The sequence below is a fragment of the Oryx dammah genome, unplaced genomic scaffold (assembly GCF_014754425.2).
Source record: "Oryx dammah isolate SB20612 unplaced genomic scaffold, SCBI_Odam_1.1 HiC_scaffold_29, whole genome shotgun sequence".
NCBI classification, from domain to species: Eukaryota; Metazoa; Chordata; class Mammalia; order Artiodactyla; family Bovidae; genus Oryx; species Oryx dammah.
In genome coordinates, this window is record NW_024070213.1 from 78,242,240 (window position 1) to 78,265,490 (window position 23,251).

At 36.6% G+C, this 23,251-nt stretch overlaps 1 protein-coding gene across 1 annotated transcript in view; it reads left to right on the forward strand.

Moving 5' to 3' along the window:
• Positions 1–22,800, forward strand: part of PDZRN4 (PDZ domain containing ring finger 4) — a 416,014-nt gene extending 393,214 nt beyond the window's left edge. The window contains exons 6-10 of the mRNA XM_040233503.1: positions 1,396–1,494; positions 3,945–4,007; positions 10,199–10,300; positions 14,511–14,627; positions 18,427–22,800. Coding sequence (XP_040089437.1) covers positions 1,396–1,494; positions 3,945–4,007; positions 10,199–10,300; positions 14,511–14,627; positions 18,427–19,953 — 1,908 coding nt within the window. The 3' untranslated portion in view covers positions 19,954–22,800. The remainder of the gene's footprint in view (positions 1–1,395; positions 1,495–3,944; positions 4,008–10,198; positions 10,301–14,510; positions 14,628–18,426) is intronic.
• Positions 22,801–23,251: the final 451 nt, after the last annotated feature.

The window sequence follows — 23,251 nt, forward strand, 5'->3', positions numbered from 1 at the left end:
TCATTAAAATAAATGGTTATTTTCCAATGACAAGTCCTTCGCTGAAATACAAAGTTAAAATGGAAGATACTTCTTCAAATGTAGCAGCGTGCACTGGAAATATCCTCTGGTTTGAAACTGAGTGAGTATCTCTTTATTTAGTCCTGGTAACTACTTGAGATAATGGATACTATATTAAACTTTATTCCCTTCATTCACATACGCACACACACACACACTCAATGCATGCACACAAAATCTATCTCCAATTAAAGAGGAAAGATTGATTACTGGTTTACAAAAAATGACAAACACTCAGACATGTTTTGAAATAAGAGCCATTATCCTTCAACCAGCATGGACTGAGTTCCCACGGTGAGACTGTCACTAGGCCCTAGTGAAAAAGAGTATTAAGCAAGACAGAGAAATTCATAATTCCCACAAAACCTGAGGTTTAGAAACTTGGTCTAGATCTCGTCATTTGGTCATTTCCAGTTTAAATTTATTCTGCTCTTCCTCATCTGATTATTTACTAAAGGGCCTTATATGCTCCATCCAATAGGAACACGTTCTCCATGATAAGAGCACCAACTGGTGTTTTACTGTTTTGGAATTATGCAATTTATTCTAAAGTCATCTGCTTCTGAGAGCAGTACAAGTCTATTTCATTATATAAAAATGAAATACACTGAAATTTATTATTATTTTACTGAACATAAATCAGGAAATAGATTCAATATACATTACCTAAAGACTGACATTTCAAGCCCCTTAGCCATGTGTTTCAGTAAATGTGATTCCTTGTTCATTTACTGCTGTATTTTGAATCATTGCCTCTGCCCATATGACTGTTGATGTCTCTTGCTGCAGCCTGGATGAACCCATTTCTTTTCAAGGCTGAGAGTTGCTACAAGATAATAGAAAATCTTGGCCTAGCTACACAAAACTCTGATTATCATCATATATAGAACTCAAAAGAAGAATTGATGCAGAGTCCAGTTCCTCTTTTTTATTTTATTTTTATTTTGTTTTATTAAAATAAAAACACAGGAACTCTGAATAGTTTTATAAACATTTTGCTACCTACATTGACATTCTCAAGTATTTTCTTGATTCCACATTATTGATTTATACATATTTTATTTGAACATCATTTGTGAGTTTTTTTAAGTTTTATAACAATGCATAAAAATGTGCATCTCCAGCTTTATAATTAAAATTTAAAATGTTGGCCTGATCATACAGATATATATGTTGGGAGTGAATTTTGAGGATTTTGGTAACATAGGTTAATTCAAATGTCAGGTAATAGTTGTGAAAACATCCCAGGATGACCCAGAGAATATCAGTGAGTTCTGCATCCTGCTGTGGGATTTCTCTCTGAGATAAATGTCGGTCTCTGTGTTTTTCTCCCAGGAGGTCGAGTTGTGTCGTGTTAGCAGTCAAGAGAAGCTGGGTCTGACAGTCTGTTACCGAACGGATGATGAAGAAGACACCGGCATTTATGTCAGCAAGGTAAGAAATGCCATGGAAGAGAGATTAGGGGAGGCATACGGCAACCAATGGAGTGAAATGACTCACAATGAGAAAATCCTTGGGAGGCTTGAATGCAAAGAACTGGCCATGTTCCAATACTTGTCATTTTCAATTAAAGAAGTAAATTATGTTGCCCAAGTAATGTAATTATTATCAGCTCATTTAATGTGGATGCTTTCACCGCAGAATCCCAGTAAGAAAGAGTGCAAAAATGGTAACATTGTCTAAATTTGAATAAAGTCCCATAAATATGCAGGAAGTCAGGCAAAGTTTTTGATCAGCAAACATTTGCCTTTCCATCCCTGCTGTGTCTTTTATCTGACTTGTTAGCAATCGCATTAACTAATTGTTTTAAATCTAATATTCACATCTAATATTCTAAATCTAAAATCTAAATATTTACTAATAACCTAATATTTTACTCTGCTGAAGATGGATAAATTTGAATATCATATCCAAGAAGGGCATCCATTAGTTTGTTTTATTCAACCACATAATCACTTTCAAAAAGTGACGTATTGACTCAGGGAACTATATTCAATATACTACAATGTTACAATGGAAAAGAATATGAAAAAGAATAAAATCAATTATACTTCAATTTAAAAAGTGAGGTACTCAAATATGAAATACCTTCAGTGTTAATTATTTTGAAAAAAAGTGAAGCAAAGTTTATTATTATAGGTGATTTTTGAAACTCCCAAAGAATCATTTTATGAGAAGTAGTAAGGTATTATGTATGCAGATATGATTAAAAATCACATATGTACATGCAAGCACATATGTGTATATATGTATGCATGCTATCTAATCCCTGTGTATGTATATGTATACACACATGTATGTGAAATCATGCATATTATATGTATGTGCATGAACCCAGAGGTTAGACAAACTAAATACTAATTGCTCTGCTGTGCTATTTCAAATTTTCTTGGCCATGACCTTGAAAACATTACATAACTTACTAAGATTCAGCTTCCTTAACTAGAAATTCAGTACAACAATGCTTTTAATATTGCTTTTATGGAGGTTTTTAGACTAGGAAAAGATAATGTACTTAGAAAATTATGAAACTCTATAAATATAAATGTTAATCTTTATCACTTTACCAAAAAAATCTACTGATTGGTTCTTACCATGGAAAAATTTCCAGAGAATATTTGACTTGCATATATACCTCTTTTAAATAAACAACTATGAAACCCCCTCTGATTATGGTGAGGAAGTATAAGGTAACACATGCAGAATTATCTTTTGTAATATGTATGGAAGTACAAATACAGAATTTTAATATTAGTTTGATTATAGTTCTGAAGACAAAGTCTTAGATTGTGAATGGCTTCTAAATAAGATACAATTAATTAATTATCCATCATTTCTTTCAGGTAAGTCTCTGGTTACAATTTAAACATGTCAGCTCTGGAACTTTGCTCTTCAGGAGTAGTAAGAAAAGCCACAGGAACAGAACATATGTACTTGGAAAAAATGTTTCCTTATACATCAAACATGTAATTATAGTGTCTTTTGTTCTTGACTGATCACTTAAAACTCATTTATTGGGTGGCACTACCTAATTAGAAAGTAATATCTAACATCTGGATAGGATGGATCAACTTTATGCTACACTTGAAATATTTTGCTTAAAGAAGAAAAAACAAAAAAGGCTTTGCTGGAATAAGCTCCAATAAATGGTTGGAAGCCATCATGTGAAATGTGTGCTAGATGAAATTACCTCCAGTGAACAGTAAGTCATCACTCAAGTTTGGCCAATTAAAGTGTGGATAAGCTCTTAAAAGAGCTTTAAATATCTATTTATTCTAAAATAAATGATAGTTAATATAGTTCACCCTACATGTAAAGTAGTGTCTGCATGGGTAGAATTTTTTTTCACTTTTTGAGCTACATAGATTATAAATCCCTTTATAAATTTGTGTGATCATAACACAGAAAACCCTTTAATAAGTATGGACTTAAGAATATAGCTATCAGGTTTTCTCAGACAGCTAAGGCAGGATTCAAAAATCACCCTAGCAGAAAGTACATTTCCTGGGTCCAGAGGATTCTGGTATTAACATCATCTGAGGATCATGTCAGCTGAAAACAACGTCTGACAGTTGGGATACAGAAATGAGTGAACAGTTGTAAAAAAAATTAAAAAGGGGGAGGAAAGGATAAAAGGAAGAAAGAAAAAGAGGGAGGGAGAGAAAAGTGGTCTACAGATCAAATTGAGCTTCGTTCTCCTTAATTTTATTATGATTAATTCTAAAATAGCTCATTAACATTTTTAGAATCAGTTGACAAAGAAAAATTTGGCATGCCCTCTATAACTCAATAGAAAAACATGAACCATATTTAAAAAGCAATTTAAGTTTCTGGGGACAATATTGCATATCCAGTTGACACTGACTGTGTCCTCTCCCTTACAGGTAGATCCAAACAGCATTGCTGCCAAAGATGGCCGAATTCGAGAAGGGGATCGTATTTTGCAAGTACGTGTGCAGTTATTTTCTCTAGTTTCCTTCTATCTGTCCAACAGCTTTCATTTTATTTCACACCTTGAAAAATATTAGAGAAAATAATTTCCCCTTGTTTCTGGATAGTAACATCTACAAAACTAAAAGCTATCATTCAAACTTTTTTTTAAAAAAACAATTGATAGTACCATTTATTAAGGATTATTAGTAATAATTTTAGTAAAGCATAATCTTTGGACTTAGATACGTCACCTTCAGCTTCCAGCTCCATCACTTACTTGGAAGCTTTACTTCACTTCTCATTGTAAGACTGTTTCCTCATCTTAAAGAATGATAACAGTAAAATATATTGTGGCAAAGGTTAGATGTGATTAAGCCTGTGATGTGCTTAGTGAGTAATAAGTGCACGGCCAGAAATAAGTGTATGGTGTGTAATAAGCATGAACTGCTGTTGTTACTGGCATCAGCAGCATTTACTGCTGCCTTTTCCACAATAAATTAGGTTAACAGTGATCCCAGTGTTCCATTATGATGAAAGTTTAGAAATATGAAGTCTTAATTATTTACAAATGAGTTGCTGAGGACAGGTGGAGGACGGACATGTGAAAACATAGAGATGGACTAAATTTCAGTTTAACAACAGAGATGGTAAGCCCCTTATGGGAGGTGTATAAACTGGAAAGAGTTCCAAGCCAAATCAGGAAAAACCTTGAAAGCCAAAGTTTCTATCATAAATCTTCCTTGACCTGCTTTGTCACTTTTGAGTCCTTTCCCATAAAGAGTGGCTGCAGGAAGACACATAGCACCCCAGCTCTTGTATCCAATTTAACCCCCAAAATAAGAACAGAGGCCTTTGAATTATGCTGTAGAAAAAAGAAAAAAAAAAAAATGAAAGTGTTAGTCGCTCCATTATGTTCGATACTGCAACCCCATGGACAGTAGCCCACCAGGCTCCTCTCTCCATAGAATTCTCCAGACAAGAATACTGGAGTGGGTTCCTGTTCAGTTCAGTTACTCAGTTGTGTCTGACTCTTTGCGACCCTGTGGACTGCAGCCTGTCAGTCTCCTCTGTCCATGCAGTTTTTCAGGCAAGAATACTGGTATGAGTTGCCATTTCCTCCTCTAGGGACTGGAGTAAGTAACCATTTCTTTGTCCAGGAGATCTTCCTGACCCAGAGATAGAACCCTGGTCTCCTGCATTGCAGGTAGATTTTTTACCATCTAAACAACCAGGGAAGCAGATCACACCTGTAAAACAGGAAGGAGGACTTAAATGACACATTGAAGAAGTTACAGCCTGTTGATATATTCTGTAAAACTTTTAGTTGTTATATCTATGATTCCCATTTCTCCTTCTTAGATATGAACCCCTGAAAAATATTTCTTTTGATTCAATACATTTGGATTCAACACTCTACCTGGAACTAGGGCTTTAAAATAAACAAGCTGCCATGGCAGCCTTTGGGGCACTTCCTGTGTAATTAGGAAGACAGCTGCAAACACAGATGATGACAGTACAATGTGGCACTGTTGTGAGAAAGTCGTGCCACACCAGAGGGCTGTCCTACTCAGCCTTCTGCTGTTTCCTTTCCTTTCTTTAGGGGGGCACTCACCAAATCACACCCCTTCTCCATACTCCTTCCCTTCTCAAGTAAGAGGCCACAGAACTCCTTTTTCATCAGGGACCCTCTACTAAAGCTCCAATTAGGAAAGAATTAGAGATTATTCATGGCCCACTAGGTCTCAGGAAACTTCACGAATATATAGTTTCAACTTTATTGAGCTCCTTTGTGGTTAAACAAAATGGGATATGTCTGTCACTGGATAATTCAGGGGCAGGAAAAGTCAATCAAGAGTTAAGACTTGGTTTTGTCTGCTACTCTATTTTCAATATCTCTTTCATACATATGAATAAATGAGGGGATTAAATACAGATATTCAGTAGAGTGACAGAATAGATGGAGGAGTAAAGCTTTAACTATGTATCCTCGTTAATAAAAAGCGTATTATTTTAGTGTGTCATCCGGATAACGAAGCTTCAAAAATATTTCATTAGTATTTGACTTAATGAATCATTTTAAATGTGTTGTTTACTTTGTTAATATCTTCAATTAAGTAAACTGAAAAGAATGTAACCTTCCTTTGATGCTGAAGGTCACATCTTACCCAGCCATCACCACCCACTGCTATAATGGAGTAAAATGCTCAGTGACTGAAAGGCCTGGAAGATTGTGTGCCCTGATATTTAATGACCCTAGTTGGCTACTTTTTTTGTGCTTTGTCATTTTCCTCATGCTGTTACCAGCTGTCACTTTTTCCTCTCACCTTCTACTCACCACACCCTATATTCAATACTGCAGCCTCACTGACTCCCTTCCTAGTTTCTAGCTCACCACATTCCAAATACAGTTAGTAAAATACAGTTAGATACACAATGCTGCTGCTGCTGCTGCTAAGTCACTTCAGTCGTGTCCGGCTCTGTGCGACCCGGTAGACGGCAGCCCAACAGGCTCTCCCGTCCCTGGGATTCTCCAGGCAAGAATACTAGAGTGGGTTGCCATTTCCTTCTCCAATGCATGAAAGTGACAAGTGAAAGTGAAGTCACTCAGTCTGACTCTTAGCGACCCCATGGACTGCAGCCTACCAGGCTCCTCTGCCCATGGGATTTTCCAGCCAAGAGTACTGGAGTGGGGTGCCATTGCCTTCTCCAAGATACACAATACACAAATACAATTAGTGAAGTGGCATCTGTTAGTTCTTCAGGTAGAGTTCAACAGATGTAGAGTACATGTGTTTCCATAGTTGCATACCACATGTTCTGACACTTCCTTATTTTTGGCTATGTTGTGGGCAGTTAAAGTTATCAGATAAAAATTTTTCTGGATAATAAGGCATTCCGTAATGGAGCTGGTTCACTGAAACAGCAGCAGGATTGATAAAGTGCTGTGGTTTGCCTGATTAGTTTATATTCAGTGACAAATATGTCACATCTAATGAATAAATACCTGTCACATTAAAAAGCCTAGAATTCAATTCTATCTGCACACACAGGAAACAAAGAGTCTTAAGAGTGATAGTAAAATTATATTAAAGAAAACCATGACAAAATTGTACTCCTAGACAAATAGCTCCTATGTGGTTGGTAAGGAGATTATGGGATAAACTGCAATGAACAATTAATGACTCCTTTCCCAGGGAGATGAGAGTAGGAGAAAGAGGATATCTTCTCATCCTTTAGCTTTCCTGGCTGGCTTTGATTTGAATGAATCTTGTTAAAGCAATTGTGATTTTAATTTCCTGTTCACAATGACCTAAGTATAGTACTTCTATGGCTCTGCCCTCATTGTGTGGCTAAAATTTTCTAACTGTAGTGCTCCGTGGACATGTTAGAGGACCTTTCTCAGTGACCACACACACACACACGGGTATTCACACAATATTGATAGAAGGTAGGGATCTCACAGAGGAGATAGAAGAATACCAACTATAAAGGAAATCAAACTCAGCCATAGTGTTTCTTGATGACCTTCTAAGAATTAAAAATACATATGAAATAGATATATCTTAAGCTAGAACCATGTTTACTATTGTGGATTTCTTTGTTATGCATGAATTTTAATATATTTGCTTTGTTTAGAAGATAAGAATCTTTCTGAGGGATTAAAACACAAATAATCATAGTAATAATAGCAACAATAACATTAATAGTAATATATACCAACCTTGTGCACTTTCTGTATACAAGTCACTTGTTTAAACCTTTTACATATATTAGCCCATTTAATCCTGTATCGGCCCTCTGAGAGAGGCACTATTGTTTGCATTTTAATGGAAAAAATATAATAGTAACATTAACATGAATAAAGAGTATTTAGATTAATGGTAAGTAAAATTTACATGAAGAATTTGGAAGTGAAAGAGACACAGATGTATAGAACGGACTTTTGGACTCTGAGGGAGAGAGAGAGGGTGGGATGATTTGGGAGAATGGCATTGAAACATGTATACTATCATGTAAGAAACGAAGTGCCAGTCTATGTTTGATACAAGATACAGGATGCTTGGGGCTGGTGAATGGGGATGATCCAGAGAGATGATATGGGGTGGGAGGTAGGAGGGGGATTCAGGATTGGGAGCTCATATACACCCGTGGTGGATTCATGTCAATGTATGGCAAAACCAATACAGTATTGTAAAATAAAGTAAAAATAAAATAAAATAAGAATATGAATTATAACTTCTTAATACATAAAATATTTGTATGACAGCAATAAAAGAATCAGCTCAACAAGTAAAAAAAAAAGAATTTGGAAGTAAGAAAAAGTGAGAACTGCATTTCAAATTTTTCATAAAAGTTTAACATAAATTGTGTGAGATCATCCAACTCATTCTCCTTAGGATCAATGTGCCTACAGAGGCAGGAAGAAGAAAGACTAGATGCAGAAGAAAGATGGACGGATAGATGCATCAAAGATATACTATAAGAATTACTATGAAAGGGGTGCAAGCCCTCAAAACTTAAAGAAAGTAAAATTTTTCATATTATTATTTTGAAACTATACACAGGTGGGGGGAGTAATCCTCCACTGCCAATTTATGTTTATTTAAAGGAAAAAAGGCCTTGGACCCAGTACAGAAATAGCTTTTCAGATATATATTTACAAAAAAAAAAAAAGAAAACTACAACATATCATTCTGGGTTATTAGTCCCCAGTTTGGAATCAAAGTTTTTTTTTTTTTTCCTAATTTGATAAATTTTATTTGGAAATTGCAAAAAAGAAAAGAAAATAGATTTGAAAGTTATAAAAGCTGAATTTCCTGTCCACACACACAAGTGAAAAACTGAGGAGCTATTCATTTGATTACAGTAAGAAAATATAGCATGTGGTTGTATGATTTTTCCCTCCTTTGACTATTATTGTCTGCTTCCTTCATACTAAATATGAGTCTATAAGAATCATTGATTGTGGTGCACAGATGAAATTCCTGAGCTTGTCTTCAGATAATTATGTCTGTCTTCATGAGTCAGCCAGAATCCCAGAGACCCACAAGGAGAAAACCTCAGGAGTCTACTTCACGCTTTTAAGAAGAAATTCTCAATGAAAAATGTTAGATTAATTATTGAAAATAATGGTCAGTGCAGCCACATTTTGCTTAATTTATTGACATAATTAATACATATTTTAGATAGAATTACTTGACCTCTTCAGTTGAAATTTCTACTTTCTTTGATTATATGTTATGGGTCAAAAATCTCATTGTTTCTGTGGAATGGAATGATTAATAAAGTAAAATAAATTTATAAAGAGCAAAGAAAAAATACATCAATAAGAGCTAAATACCTTTGAACATGAAAATGTAGTTTAAAATGCAAATTTTAGGAACTTTATTTTCTCTGTAGCACTTAGAAAAAAAATGGTACATTTCAAACACTACTAGAATCTATTGTTTTTAATTAAAAAATTTACTTAAGCTTGCCTTCTTTCATTAAGCATTCCTATTAAAAAAAAATTTAAGTTTTTAAATTTAAGTATACTTAAGAGTCGAACCTTATTTCATTAGTTTTATTGTTTTAGAGAAGCAGATAAATCTGAGAAAGGAGCTGGGAGTAGACGACGATGTTACCGATAAGCTTGTTCTCGTTTGATTAGTTAAGCATCAAAAGATATCCAGAGAGTGATTTGGGGCAACTGAGTCAGACCCACATGCAAATATGAGATGATTAAATGAAAATGCATGCAGCAGCAGCCCGGGAGCATCACCCGGTGAGAGATAACACGGGGGCTCTCTAATTGGCTCACAGCAAGCGCGCAGGATGACGGATTTCAGTTGTGGTATTGCTGGGTCTGCTTTCCCCAGCACCATTATCTCAGAGTGACACTTCCATTACTCTGAGCTGAGAAAGATGAACGTCACCTGTCAGGGGCTGGTTAATTGTGTTGCTAGATGTATGTTGCCAGGGCGCAGGTTGGACATTTATGAACATAACTGCTTCCTCTGATGTCCGCCATCCTTCAGGGATCGATATGGCTCTTACAGTAAGCGCGTAATTGAGTGAAGGCACTTACCACCGAGGGGCTGAAGACGAGCCGATTGTGTGAGCTTCATTGTCCATACATTTACCATAAATGAGCTGATATTTGCCATTTATTGTGTGCAGCATTGTGGAAATGGAAACTAATGCGCCACTTTCATTTGTTTTCTAGATAAATGGGGAAGACGTCCAGGATCGCGAGGCGGCGGTGGCCCAGCTGTCTAGCGACGAGTGCAGGAGAATCCTGCTGCTGGTCGCAAGGCCAGAGAGTCAGGTCAGAATACAGAGCAAAAGCCTTGGACTGAACATTAGGTTCATTGTCTGCTATTCCACATCAGATCAGTGCCACAGTTATTTGTAAAACCAGGCATACAAAATAGAACCCAGTCATCATTCCCAATTTGCCAACCTTATCAAAACAATTATAAGACTCCTTAATATTGCTCCACATAAAGACAGCTAAACAACTTATTTTTTAAAAGAAACACAAAATTAAATAATTACTCTCTCCTTCCACTTGCCAGTTATTAAAATTAATTAATTAATGAAAAATGATTGACTTTACATGATATTTAATTCTGTGTGCATCCCTGCTTTAGGTTCTCATCTAAAAATACTTAATTGGCATATTAAGGTATCGTAAAAGAATCTCTAATGAGACAAACATTAGCATATCTTGCTGTCAACTCAAATCTTTTTAGAGTGCCTTTATCAAATAAAAGACCTTAGATAGCATGATGCGGTTCCACATATAGTAGATGAATTTTTTCCAAGTTTAGCATGACAGACACATCTGTCTGGCCAAAACCAAAAACTGATAGCTTCTAAGGAATTTTTTTATATCTTTACAGAGGGAGATGTCATGAAAGTAAAGGAGAGGTAATGGTGGAAGAAAAGTACTATTGGTACTTCTTTTTATGTCCTTTTTATCCCCCACCGCAATGCAGAAAGGACCTTACATTGTCACCGTTCTATCCTTCTGTCAGTAGTTTGAGTGAAGTTGGTTATATCACCATTTGTCTTTTAGGTTATTGATCTGATATTTTTCAGACTCAGTAACTATATCCTATCTATAAATTACATTGAGTAAGTGTATTTCAGTGTCAGACTGAATCCTGACTCGAATATAGTGGTTATAAAAGATCACCCTTTCCGCATATATTTCCTTTATGCCCTTGACCATTCTAAATGGTTCCCATAAAGCCTTCCATAGCCCAGGGCAGACTGAAGTTGCACACCTGAGGTCCTGGGAGTGGGGTTGGACAGGCTGCAACTGGCTGGGCTGCCTATGTGAGAGTGAATTATTAAAATATGTATGAAATTGCACTAATTACCTGGAAATTTGGCACACCAGTTAATCTCAATGACCCCATTTTCTTGAAAAAGAATAAAGAGGCTAAATACATAATGGTGAAATTAAGGGTAAATTGAAGAGAGCTCAGTAGTCACCCTTTGTAGAAAAGATACTTTGACTTTATCCTGTGGTTTCCCTGCCCTTTCCATGTAACTGCTAGACAACCTCATTAAGTTAGAATTAAAGCATTTCCTTTACTATGCCATATAACAGCTATAATGTACTGTGGAAAGAATAGAAGTTAATAACATAAGACCAGATCCCGTTAATCTTTGATAGCATAAATATTCTCAGTAGAACCAGTGGTGTTTGTGAATAACTGACTATACTCCTAACCCAAGAGTTAATGTTGGAGGATGAATTTTCAAATACTTTCCACAATTTATAAAAGATGGTCATCTGACTCTGAAGGATACCATCCTGTCTGACAAATGTAGGATCTTCCTTAGCCCCTTGATCCTGAAGAAGTCTTAATGACACTGGAATGAAGTGGATTGCCTTTAGAAAACCAGATTTCTAGAAAAATAAGGAAAGAAAATGCATTGTAACACCTACTTTAAAATGTAATTTAAGCATTACATGCTATAAGGTGGCAAAAGCAACACAGAGCAAAACTTGTATTTATGTCACCATATTTTCCCATCAGTTTCAATATATTTCATTATTGCATTTTTGTGTGTATATTTTATTTAGGGAGAGTAGAAGTTTATGTGTCATTTTTCTAGCCTTTTAAAAATAATGTTTCAAATACTCTCAGAAATGATCTACAGAGTTGCTGGGGGCAGTATTGTGCAACCATGCAATATTTTTAAATAACTCATTTCTTCCATTCCCTGTCAATGTCAACTTACTTTCATTTTCTGCCCATTTTCTTCCTTAGACCATTAAAGATATTGCTATCTTGCCCTATTCCCCTTGGGACACTGGGTGAGAACAGGCTCTTGCTAGAACTGTAGAGAACTTTTGAGACAGTGCAGGTTGATCCATGGAGATACCACGTGTGATCCTCTGCGGTGCAGACAGATCCCCTTGTATAATTATGACTATGCTCAGCTCCAGGGAAAAGTCAGTCTGCCAGAGCCCTGGACTCAGACTGCCGTATTTACCCAGTCTGTCACATTATGGGAAATGTGATAGGGAAAGGTGAGCCAGAAGAATCTCTCCTGACTTAGTGTGTTGTGTACCCCTCCAGCCTGGAGGGACACCTTATCAAAGCAGATGGACGCCAACTACCCATGGCAACTCAGGGATCTGTGGGGTTAGATAATAAGAAAAGGGTTATAGGGAACTGTTAATTTCTATCGTTTGTTTTCTTTGTCTTCCCCACCCCTTCATTTCAATTTCACAAGATTCTGTTCTATCATTCACTGTATCAATGTTGGCAAATATTTTGTTTTGACCTGATTAAAGAAACATTCCTTGGTATGCTTATAAAAAATAAACAGTTCTAGCTTCAAGTAATTTCTTTTGGAGGCTGGCATTTGCAACTTCATGAAACTTAAAAAGGATTAAAAAATATAAAACTTGAACAATTATGAATTGGACTGAATTTAAATTTTTAATCAGCTTAATTTTCATAGCTCATCTGCATATCAAAGTCACTGGGGTGGAACTTGGTCAAGTTATTCAGGCCAAATTGAAATAAATGAGGATGAATAGATGCATTGATGCTTTTGGCCCAGTCAGGTTTGAGATAATTTAAGGTCTAGGTAAACTTCAGTAAATAAAAAAGAAACCTATGATTGCCTTATTTTAATGAATATGATGCATATACACTAATGCCTCTTCTGATGCAATTTAATGTTTTCTCAGGGATTCCCAGGTAACTCAATGATAAATTAAAAAATCCAGCTACCAATGCAGGAGACATGGGCTTGATCCCTGGGTCAGGGAGATCCCTTGCAGGAGGGCATGGCAACCCACTCCAGTATTCTTGCCTGAAAATCCCATGGATAGAGAAGCCCGGCAGGCTACAGTCCATGGGGGTCACAAAGAGTTGGACACAGTGAGCATGCACACAGGTTTATTTGTGTTTAAGTTTTAGAAGTTCAGCTCTCTTAAAGACAAGCTTGTTTTATGTGTTTGCTTGGTGCTTAAGCATTAGTCTGGTAGTGAAAACATCTCCCACTCTTGTTAATTTTGACTCAGTAGAAAACTGCTGTTCATTATAACACAGAGTAAAGAAGAACTTTGACAATTATATAGTTAATTCAATCAGTATAGACAGCTAATTTATGTAATCCAGCTCCAAAAACCCATTTTGAGGCAAATTATCTGTATTGACTGTCAACACTTATCATATTAACAAGATAACCATGAGTTTTCCACTTCCCTTTGGATTAAGAAGCCAAAAGGGTTTGCTTGGTTTGGTTTGTGTAAGACTCCCACAAGAATACCTGCCTTCAGCACCCACAGACAAAACTCTGCCTGCTTCACACTGCTCCCACCTTTATATGCAACATGTAAGGTCTTTTTCCTTGGAATTGGGTCTGAGAAATGAATCACAATAGTTATACCATAGCGTCACTTTGTTTTTGAGAATAACTTGGAATTTTCCTTTTTTTTTCAGATAAAATAAATGTGTGTATTTGTGGCAAGGAGCCATCTTGTTAACTTGAAAGTCATCCACCTCAAAATCAAAAACAGAGTGAGGGTAGCATGTGTGTGTGTGTGTGTGTGTGTGTGTGTGTGTGTGTGTATTGAGGGGGCACTTTGTGTGGAGTTGCTTTGAGGTTGTTGTTAAGGAAAAAGGCCCTATTGTCTCATAGCCCTATTAGTACCACTGCAGTTCTTTAGCACAGGGACTGTCGGAGGTAATGAGCGTGACAGCTGTGGATTATGCAGCATGCTTTTCATACATTTTGAAAGACGGTAATGCTCTGTGCTGTGAGATCTACTCAGTTATGAGAGAAAATCTGTAGTTCTGTTTTAGGAAAAGATAAAAAGCATAAGAGCCCAATTTTTTGTTATCACCTTTTCTTCCTTCTGAGAGGTGAACTATAGGAGCCTGGTATTTTGAAGAGAATCATTATGATAAAAGGAACTAGTCAGGCATCACCATTTAAGTTTACCCTATTTTAGCATGAGTCCTCACTAACAGAATATAATGTACTAATGTATTCTTATGTAGGTGGATGAAGGCTGGCTGGAAGATGAAAGGAATGAATTATTAGAGGAGTTAAACTTGGCGATGTTGGAAGAACAGCATAATGAAGCAATGCAGCGCACTGCCGATGAGGTGGAGCAGGTAGGACCACGATCTGAACTCCATCATTGGAAATGATGCTCTTCTTCCTTAAACACATAATCTTAAATGAATTTTTTTTTTAAATCAAAGAGTTTTAGTGAACATCTCTGTGATGGTAATTTCTGAAGGCAAAAGATCATCTCAAATGAAGTGGAGGAAATACATACAATTTTTTCTATTAAGAATATTTTTAGTTTGGGAAGCTTAGGGACCATTATGGAGGGCACAGTAGTATTCAGGTGCTGACTCAGGTACTGTTCAATGTAATTCAGAAATTTAATAGTAAAAATATATTTTGCCTCTCAGTACACCAGCTGGAGATAAACTATATCTCATGAAATAACCCCTCCTCCCCCAAAAGTAATTTTTTATTTTAAAATATCAATGTAGATATTTGAATATCTATTTGAGGAAGATGATGACATGATTAAGCCACTGATCTTATTTGGATATTTGGTATCATGATTACACTGAAATAAGAGTAGTTAGATGAGATATTTGATCCTGAGAATACAAACAAAATGAGCAAAATTCCTCCCTTTAAGTAATTCATAACTGGTGAATGATCAAAGTGTGGTTTGTGGCAAACTGAACCTTAGGAATCTTTTCATTTTGTTGTCATTGTTTTTTACTAGATAAAATTAAGATCAATATAGCTTAGATTTTTTATGTCAGATTCATGTCATTCTTTTCCCTGATATAATTGTATTAACACTTCTGCTCTCGATCTGCTGATTGTTTAATTATCATCCTATTCTCAACATTAATTGTTAACTCACCCTAAAAGATTATTATTTTAAAAAGTCCAGACATTTAGGCTTAGGAACATAAAACACAAACATCCTATCACTTTACCAAAGTGAATGATGAGATAGGGTGACATGCTGACATCCCATAACAGAGGGGGGTGTGTGTGTGTGTGTCTGTCTGTCTGTGTCTGTGTGTGTGTGCATATACTAATAATTAGGTTGCAAACTACAGTTGACAGAACCATGTGTGCTCACCATGGATACTCAGTGGCCACTTCACAAACAGTAGTTCATGCTCAAAAGCAATGCTGCTACTGTAGTGATTGCTTTTCAATATAAGGAGGACAGATTGAAATTTTTATGTATGACTTCAACACTGGCCACAAATAAAGATATTTTTTGGTGGCAGCTGCTGGTTATGAGCAAGAAAGTCCTTGCTCCAGGCTTTTTCTCTCTTAGAGACAAAATGTGACCTGATACAGAATTGACAGGAGGATGTTGGAATAAAGAAAGAAGGGAGAAATCCTGTCCAGGTGAAGTGATACGGTGTCAGATGCTGCCTACTCATCAGACGTAATACAAATGCTAGGTCTTTTGAGGTAACACAAGATGTCCCTGAGGTTAGATTTTCACTGTGTAGAAATTTTTCTTCACCATGAGACTGAAAAATGATGAGAAATACAGAAACCTTTAAAAGTCCTTTGCCCTTATAAACAATAATACTACATTAGAAATGTCTTGGTAGAAACATTTCCTGTCACTATGATGATTCCATAAGGAAATGATAAATTATAGAGTAGCATTATATCAGAAACCAGAAATTTTAGTTTTGAGAATAGAAAACGCTTTTTATTTTCACATGTGTTCATAAACCAGTAACCAAAGAAAGATAAATACAATTTAAAAATTGTGTATCCATATATAAAAGCTAAAATATACATCCATCTGAAAGTTTCACCTTACATGCTCTCCTTGGTCCTGTGACTGCTGTTGACACACATTTTGTCAACAAATTTGTCTATCATTTATACTCCATAAGAAAAATATCACCTTCTTGTATTTTTCAGCTTACTCTTAGATAGGAGAAAATATAAATATAAGTATTGTGGTATACAAACTAAACTGTCCAATATCAGTAATACCCTCTGGGGATTTTATAGGGATTCCTTGGTGGCTCAGATGGTAAAGAGTCTGCCTGCAATGTGGGAGACCCAGGTTTGATCCCTGGGTTGGGAAGATTCACTGGAGAAGGAAATGGCAACACACTCCAATATTTTTGCCTGGGGGTTTTATGGCACAGTATGCAAATGTTACCACATTTGACATCGCTGTCACCTTATAGCAAGGAATATAGAGATGTATCAAGTTTTCCATTAGTTACAATTACTTATGTATGTTTGCTCACTAAGTCACTTCAGTTGTATCTTACTCTGTGCAACCATATGGACTGAAGCCTGCCAGGTTCCTCTGTCAATGGGATTCTCCGTGCAAGAATCCTGAAGTGGGTGGCCATGCCCTTCTCCGGGGGAACTTCCTGACTCATGGATCAAACCCACATCTCTTACATCTACCTGCATTGGGAAGCGGGTTCTTTACCACTAGTGCCTTATGTTTAACATTCTTTTTTATCAATAAGACATTTTAAATCAATCATAGTATGTTCTCAACAAATGAGGGAAAATATTTTATCGAAAGATTGAGAATCCTAGAATTAACATGATACATGGTCATGTTCTCCCTCCAGTTCATTATATTTTTTTCTGCCGTTACTTGATTGGAAGAAAACAACAATTATTTGACACTTTCAAACCTGTTTTATTTATTATCACCTATCCTTTCTCTCTTTGACACTAACAGGCTTAATTATATCTAATTATATAATTTCCTGCTAAAGGGAAAAATGTATATATGTATAAAAGTGAATAAACTTAGACATAAGGAGAAAACAATCTAGAAATTGTATTTGTAGACTTTTATAAGAGAAGTGATAGAATAAAGAGTAACTTTATGCTATTCACGGAGAAACAACTAGATGTGCATCTCCCTAGGGCAGTGACAGTTAATTGTTCTGCTTGAAAAGCCAAAAATTACCAGGGAGTGAAGTTCACATATATATTTACTTACATATCTGTTTTTTTACATTATGCCCTTGTCTGGCAATCAGTGATGCTCAGATTTGAGGGGAGCCATCATTTAACTCTCAGCAGAATAAAACTCACTTCGGAAGGAAATTACTGGCTTAGAGTAGAAAAAAAATTTTTAAAGCAACCCAATGAATCCTAAGACATTACTGTTGCTTTTCAACAACATGATATGGAGATGCCTTGAAGTCAAAGTACATGTATGCAAGAATATAGTGCCTCAGATGTAAAGAAATCCTGTCCATGGAGGATGGCACTGGCCTCCTCCTAAGAAGTTACATCCATCTGGGACTAAGTTTCCTTATCTATGGATGGAAGGTCTTGGGCTCATGTACTTATTCCTGAAATTTTGTGATATTTCATTTATTATCATCAGTGTATTACTAGATCCAATGAAGTTTCTCTTGAACTTGAGAAAAGTTCATGAAAAAAAGAAATAGTAACAAGTAATGTGGCTTCTGAATTCCAGACCTTCATTGCTGAAGACTGTTTTGGGATTCTGTCTTACTCATCCCTTTGTATGTTATCACCTCAGAAACTCATAAAGTCACCTCATTTATACAACTTCACTCCAGTTTCTCAACTAAAAGAGAGCCTAAGACAAGAATCACTTATTTTAAATCACTCATTTAATTTTAATTATTTTAATGTATCCTGTTTTATTTATCTCCAAGTGAGTAACATAGCCGTATTCAAGCAGCTTTTGTTTTCTTTATTTTAGAGCGAAAAAATAAAAAGACTGCCATAAGCCAGTTGCCTTTATTTGTAAAACTGTTATGGATACTAAAATTAGGGTAGCTTTCTAGGAGCTGAACTTTTGCCAAGAAGCATTGTTTTTTCAAACAAGTTTTCAATGACTGATTTTCAAAATAATTAACTTTCTTTCTTCTCTTAACTTTATTTTCCTAGCCAAAAAAACAAGAAGAAGAAGAGGGCACCACAGATACGGCAACATCCTCATCCAACAACCATGAGAAGGACAGCGGAGTGGGGCGCACAGATGAAAGCTTGAGGAATGACGAGAGCTCAGAGCAGGAGAATGCAACCGAGGATCCCAATGGCACCTCTCTGAAAAGCAAAAGAGAGCTGGGGCAGAGCCAAGACACTCTGGGAAGCGTTGAACTTCAGTGCAATGAGAGTTTTGTGTCTGGTGAATACATTGACTCAGACTGTATTGGCAACCAAGATGAGGAGTGTGAAAGATTTCGGCAGCTCCTGGAGCTCAAATGCAAGATAAGGAAGCACGGGGAGTATGACCTGTATTACTCAAGCAGCACAATAGAATGCCATCAGGGAGGACAAGAGGGAGTGGAGCATGAACTGCAGCTGCTTAATGAAGAACTGAGAAACATTGAACTTGAGTGCCAAACTATCATGCAGGCTCACAGGCTCCAGAAAGTGACAGACCAGTATGGAGATATCTGGGCATTGCATGATGGAGGATTCCGAAGTTATAACACCAGCATAGATACCCAGAGGGGAAAACTAGATGACATCCTTGAACACCCAGAAAAGTCAGACAAAGACAGTTCCAGTGCTTACAACACAGCTGAAAGTTGCAGAAGCACTCCACTCACTGTGGACCGTTCCCCTGACAGTTCCCTTCCAAGAGTGATCAGCCTCACCAATAAGAAAAACCTGAGAAGCACGATGGCAGCCAGCCAGTCCTCTTCTGGCCAGAGCACTAAAGAGTCGACCTGCACCAAAGCCAAAACCTCTGAACAAGGCTGTGTCATTGAAGGCAAAGAGAAGACTTCAGAAAGCAGCAAGCTTTCTGATCCAGAGAAGACCAGCAGTGAACACATCCCTTATCTCTCTCCTTACCACAGCTCCTCCTATAGATATGCAAACATCCCAGCACACGCCAGGCATTATCAAAGCTACATGCAGTTAATTCAACAGAAGTCCGCAGTCGAGTACGCTCAGAGTCAGCTCAGCTTGCTGAGCGTGTGCAAGGAGTCTCAGAAGTGCTCAGAACCCAAGATGGAATGGAAGGTGAAAATCAGGAGCGACGGGACGCGGTACATCACCAAGAGACCCGTGCGGGACCGCATTCTAAAGGAGCGTGCCTTAAAGATCAAGGAGGAGCGGAGTGGCATGACCACGGACGATGACACCATGAGCGAGATGAAGATGGGGCGGTACTGGAGCAAAGAGGAGAGGAAACAACACTTGGTGCGGGCCAAGGAGCAGCGGCGCCGCCGAGAGTTCATGATGCGGAGCCGGCTGGAGTGTCTCAAGGAGAGTCCCCAGAGCGGCAGTGAGGGCAAGAAGGAGGTCAACATCATTGAACTGAGTCACAAAAAGATGATGAAGAAAAGAAACAAGAAAATTTTGGACAACTGGATGACAATCCAAGAACTGATGACTCATGGGGCCAAGTCCCCTGATGGTACACAAGTTCCTAATGCCTTTTTGTCTGTCACCACAGTATGACCCAATGGATGGAATGCAGCTGATTTTCAGAGGGTGCTACCAGTTTGGGTAGAGGATGCTTGCCTCGTTCAATGTGGCATTTTTATATATATTTTGTGACTCTTTACAGTTTAAATTTTTTGTAAGCAAAAATACCTGCTAATTGTTCATTTGTTTTTCATATATTGGTACTTCTTTTTGGCTGAGATTTTTTTCTTTGACTTGTGATATATTCATATTACTCATTTATATATAAAAACAAGCAAAAGGAAAGAAAAAAAACTTGCACAAAAATACTGAGGAGCCAATTAATTTCCTATTTTAATGTACCTATTATAGATCTGGATTTATTTCTCTAGTTTACTTATTTTCAACTTTAATAACAACTCAATGCCAAAATATTTCTATGCTTGCTTCTTGACCTAATACATATGAAATCAAACCTGATGATAAATCATGTGCCACGTCTTGTTTTATACATAAAAATCACCTCTTTTTAACATCCTGTTGTACATTTAACACATAAATGGCCATCATCTTTGTCTCAGTAAAGTGTAGGTGGACAATCTTCCTGTGGTATGTAGTGACACTGTTTATGTAGTTAGATAGTTGTGGTAATTGTGACAATAAAAGATAAATAAATTATTGATTATCCCTGAGAAAAGCTATCAAGGAGTGTTCTATTTCCATTGTTCCCTGTGGTTACCAGATGTAAATTAGTTATATATGTATACTCTTTAGAAGACTCCTAATTGTGAATTATAAAATGTGTACATTTTCTATCCCATTTTTCAATAAATTGTCCTGAAATACTTCCCATAGATCATTGTGTCACATATTTTTACCAAGATTAAGTTATGTAGAGCATCTAAGAGTTGCTGTCTAAGCATTCAGTAATCATGAGTTCATGCTCTCCTTGACTGCTACCCACATAAAGAAAATCCAAGAACAATTTAAGGGATGATATGGAGACAGAGGATCAGTAAGTAGCTGAGACTGTTTTTATAAGGACAGCTCAAACTGCCATAATGACATATTATAGTCTGTGTGGCTTAAATAACAGGAATTTCTCATAGTTCTTGAGGCTGGAAACCCAACATCAAGGCACCAACCAATTCAGCTCCTGATGAGGGCTCTCTTCCTGTTTTGTAAATGGCCTCCTTGCTTTGTCCTCACAAGGTAGAGAAAGAGGGGAAGCTGTTTGATGTAACTTCTTTGGAGGACACTAATCCTGTCATGAGGGTCTCACTCTCATGACCTCATTTAAACCTAATTACCACCCAAAGGCACCATTTTCAGCTACCATCACATCAGGACTTAGGGCTTCAACATATGGATTTGTCAGGGGAGAGGCAGTTCAGACCACAGCACCGTGAGCCTTTGTTTAGTTCATCCTTTGGAAAGAAATTCTTGGAAACTATCTTTTCAATAATTTTCAGCCTACTCAGTTACAGATGCCTTATTAAAAAGTGAGATTGTTAGATTATCAGATAGGATATTTGAGTCTAGCTTTTCATCATATACACATCAACTATATCATATATCAATCATGATGCTTTCAAAGTGAAAGACCAGATCAATGTGTGTGTGAATTTGATCAAATTTTCATTCAACCCAAAAGATTGTTGTAACATAACAGAGACACAACATCTAAACATCTTTGAAGCTACTTTCCTGTTTAAAAACCTATAATGGCTCCTTACTAGCTCATAAATCAAACTCTGATGCCCCAGCCTTATTTTCAAGGTCCTCCACTAACTTGCCCACCTTGCCTCCTGTGCCTCCTCTTTAGGTTTTCTCTGAGTTGTTCTGGCTTCTGAGCAGCCTGCCCATTTTCACTGAAGTTATCTAATGTTATTTACCCATCTGGAGTTTCTGTGCCAAACCCTACACCTCCCTTAGAGAGTAATCACATGTACATCTTCTCTTTGAAGCCTGTTTTGATGACGCTGGATTTTCTTTGCATTTTGACATACACTATGATGCACTTGCATTTTATTTTACCTTGAAGATTTTATCCTTCCATTATTTGGATCACATACACAGAACTTATTGTCTCCCTGCACAGATCTAAAGTTCATGGAGTCTGGCCCTTGAGTCGCCTTCTTTGTAAATCTCTCATAGGATGTCATTTAAACAATAACGAATGCTAGTTGAGTTAAATTATTTTATACACTTATCTCACGTATTGGTCCTTTTGTTACTATTTTCCTTACTCATCTGCCCGTCTAAGTTCTTACCTTTTAAAGGGCTATTACATAGATGGAAAGAAATAAATCTTATTTACATATAATAAAAAGCTGGTCTCAAAAATTTTAAGATAGTGATAGTAATAGCAACTTAAGTTAACTGAAAATTTCATCACTGCTAACTTTAATCTAATCAATAAAACTACTCAGTGCACCTAGAGCTAAATTTTGATCAGATGATTTTAAATAAGAATGCCTCTCTATCTTAAAAACTCAGTTTCTTCCTTATCTAATGCCTATGGTTATTGTTTATCCTCTTGATACAACTGGGTTTAAATATTCATTGAATTCAAATTACTCCTATAGATAAATGAGTTTGGAACCAACATGTAGATATTTTCTAGAAGAAATATGTACACATCTTACAGAATGCAGTGTTTCCAAAGTTACCAGCTTAATTTTATTTTTATTAATGTGCTTGCCAATTTTTAAAAACTGTGATGTTAGTGTTTTTCATGTCTGTGTTTATACAGTTCTACAAATTGAAAAATGTCTTTTTCAAAAATCAGTGAAAATCTGAGAAGTGTTATGTTTTATCTTTCTACATAACATATCTTTGTGCTAAGCATGTTTTTTTTCTAGTAAATGAATAATAAACCTGCTGCTCAACAAAGATAAATAAGTGACTATATGTGAAATATTTTATTTTAGTTCAAAAGACGTATATGACTGTGAAGAGGAAAAAATACTTTACTTGGGCTTACCTTTGAAATTCCATATTTTTTATTGACAGAAATTGGTGTTAGGATCCATATGTGCATGACCTATGGAGAGGGAATAATGTATTCCCTATGGGCGTTTCTTCACTGTGTGTCATGAAGAAGGCTATTGTTGCCATGCTATTTTGTGCAGACTGTCCCTTTAGGAGCATACAGCATGGCTTCCTCTGACATAACCTTTCCATAACTACATACTGATTTAATCCATGTGTTGCTGCTGTGTCTAAATCTTCCATCTAAACATATTTTTATGACTCCAATGAGCTGTTATCTCTACTTCAAATTATTTTGTGATGGTGCCACTGTTTGCTGCTCTGTCACACTTATCGCCTGAGTCTTCTCGAATTTCTG